General features: G+C 61.0%; 1 protein-coding gene across 1 annotated transcript; it reads right to left on the bottom strand.

Annotated features, from left to right (window-relative positions):
- KCNJ11 (potassium inwardly rectifying channel subfamily J member 11) lies at positions 1-1,173 on the bottom strand (the record flags this gene model as incomplete). Its single annotated transcript, XM_084248934.1, has 1 exon — positions 1-1,173. One exon carries the CDS (start codon positions 1,171-1,173, stop codon positions 1-3), a length of 1,173 nt encoding a protein of 390 aa, XP_084105060.1.
- Between the last annotated feature and the right edge of the window lie 551 nt (positions 1,174-1,724).

A 1,724-nucleotide genomic window follows, 5' to 3' on the forward strand; every position in this document is an offset into this window, starting at 1 on the left:
TCAGGATAGGGAGTCTGGAGAGATGCTAAACTTGGGCCTGGCTTTGGCTACAGCCACGCTGCGCTTGCGCAGGGGCCCACGGGCCGAAGCCAGGGTCAGGGCATCTAGCAGGCTGCGGTCCTCATCAAGTTGGCGGGCGGTGCAGAGTGGTGTGGGCACTTTGACGGTGTTGCCAAACTTGGAGTAGTCCACCGAGTAGCGGCCATCCTCCTCGGCCACAATGGGTACAAAGCGCTGGCCCCACAGGATCTCATCCGCCAGGTAGGAGGTGCGGGCTTGGGTGGTGATGCCCGTGGTTTCCACCACGCCTTCCAGGATGACGATGATCTCCAGATCCTGATGATGGTGCAGGTCGCTGGGTGCCAGGTCATAGAGCGGGCTGTTGGAGTCAATAACGTGGTAGATGATCAGGGGTGCCACCAGGAAGATGCTGTTGCCACCCACGCCATTCTCCATGGGGATGTCCACCTGGTGGAGGGGCACCACCTCGCCCTCAGGGCTGATGGTCTTGCGCACCACCTGCATGTGGATGGTGGCGCTGATGATCATGCTTTTGCGGAGGTCTCCCACCCGGAGCATAAAGCAGAGGCGGCCTTGGCGCAAGGCGATGACTGCGTGCTTGCTGAAGATGAGGGTCTCTGCCCGCCGGTGGGCCTGCGCAGTCTTCATGAAGATGCAGCCCAGCATGATGGCATTGATCATGAGTCCCACGATGTTCTGCACAATGAGGATGAGGATGGCCAGCGGACACTCCTCAGTCACCATGCGCCCCCCAAAACCAATAGTCACCTGGACCTCAATGGAGAAAAGGAAGGCAGATGAAAAAGAGTGGATGTTGGTGACGCAGGCCACCTCCGTGCTCTCATGGGAGGCCAGGTCTCCGTGGGCGAAGGCGATGAGCCACCAGACCATGGCGAAGAGCAGCCAGCTGCACAGGAAGGACATGGTGAAGATGAGCAGCGTGTGAGGCCACTTGAGGTCCACCAGCGTGGTGAACACGTCCTGCAGGAAGCGGCCCTGCTCGCGGATGTTCTTGTGCGCAACGTTGCAGTTCCCGTTCTTGGACACAAAGCGGGCCCTCCGCTCGCGGGCGCGGTACCGGGGTTCGGCAGGGTCCTCTGCCAGCCGCGTTAGCACATACTCCTCGGGAATGATGCCCTTTCGGGACAGCATGGCTCCAGCCACCAGCAGGGAGAGGCTTCCCCCATGTGGGGGGGCACTCCTGCCTGAACCGAGGGACTCGCTGTGGGGTACCTCCCTGGACACCCTTCAACGCTGGTACCACTCTCAGTCTGTGCTGGTCTCACTTCTCAGATGCCTCCCCAAGCATCCTCACCTCCCCACCTGGCCCCTGCTTCAGATCTTTATACCAGCCTCACACCTGGACCCACCTGCCCATGCCTAGTGCGCGTTCCTTCCCACCCTGCCTGCTGCCCTCCTGACCCTGGACCCCAGCTCAAGTCTCTTCACTCCTGAGCACTCTGGGCTCAGGATAAAGATCCTTTATCCCCACCCAGCCTCCTTCTCAACCCACCTCTCGCATCTAGGAAGGTCACACCTCTGGATCTTACCAACTGGCCAGACCTCACACAACCCCCGCCTCACCCATTTCTGGCCCCGGACAGCCTTCAAGCTCCAGTTTCGGACTCTGACCGCCCCTTGTCTCCTCTCCAAGTGTGCCCCCCTCTCCTACCCCACGCCCCTGGCAGCGCTCTGGCAGCTCC

Source organism: Talpa europaea, assembly GCF_964194135.1.
Source record: "Talpa europaea genome assembly, chromosome: 1".
Classification (NCBI taxonomy): Eukaryota; Metazoa; Chordata; class Mammalia; order Eulipotyphla; family Talpidae; genus Talpa; species Talpa europaea.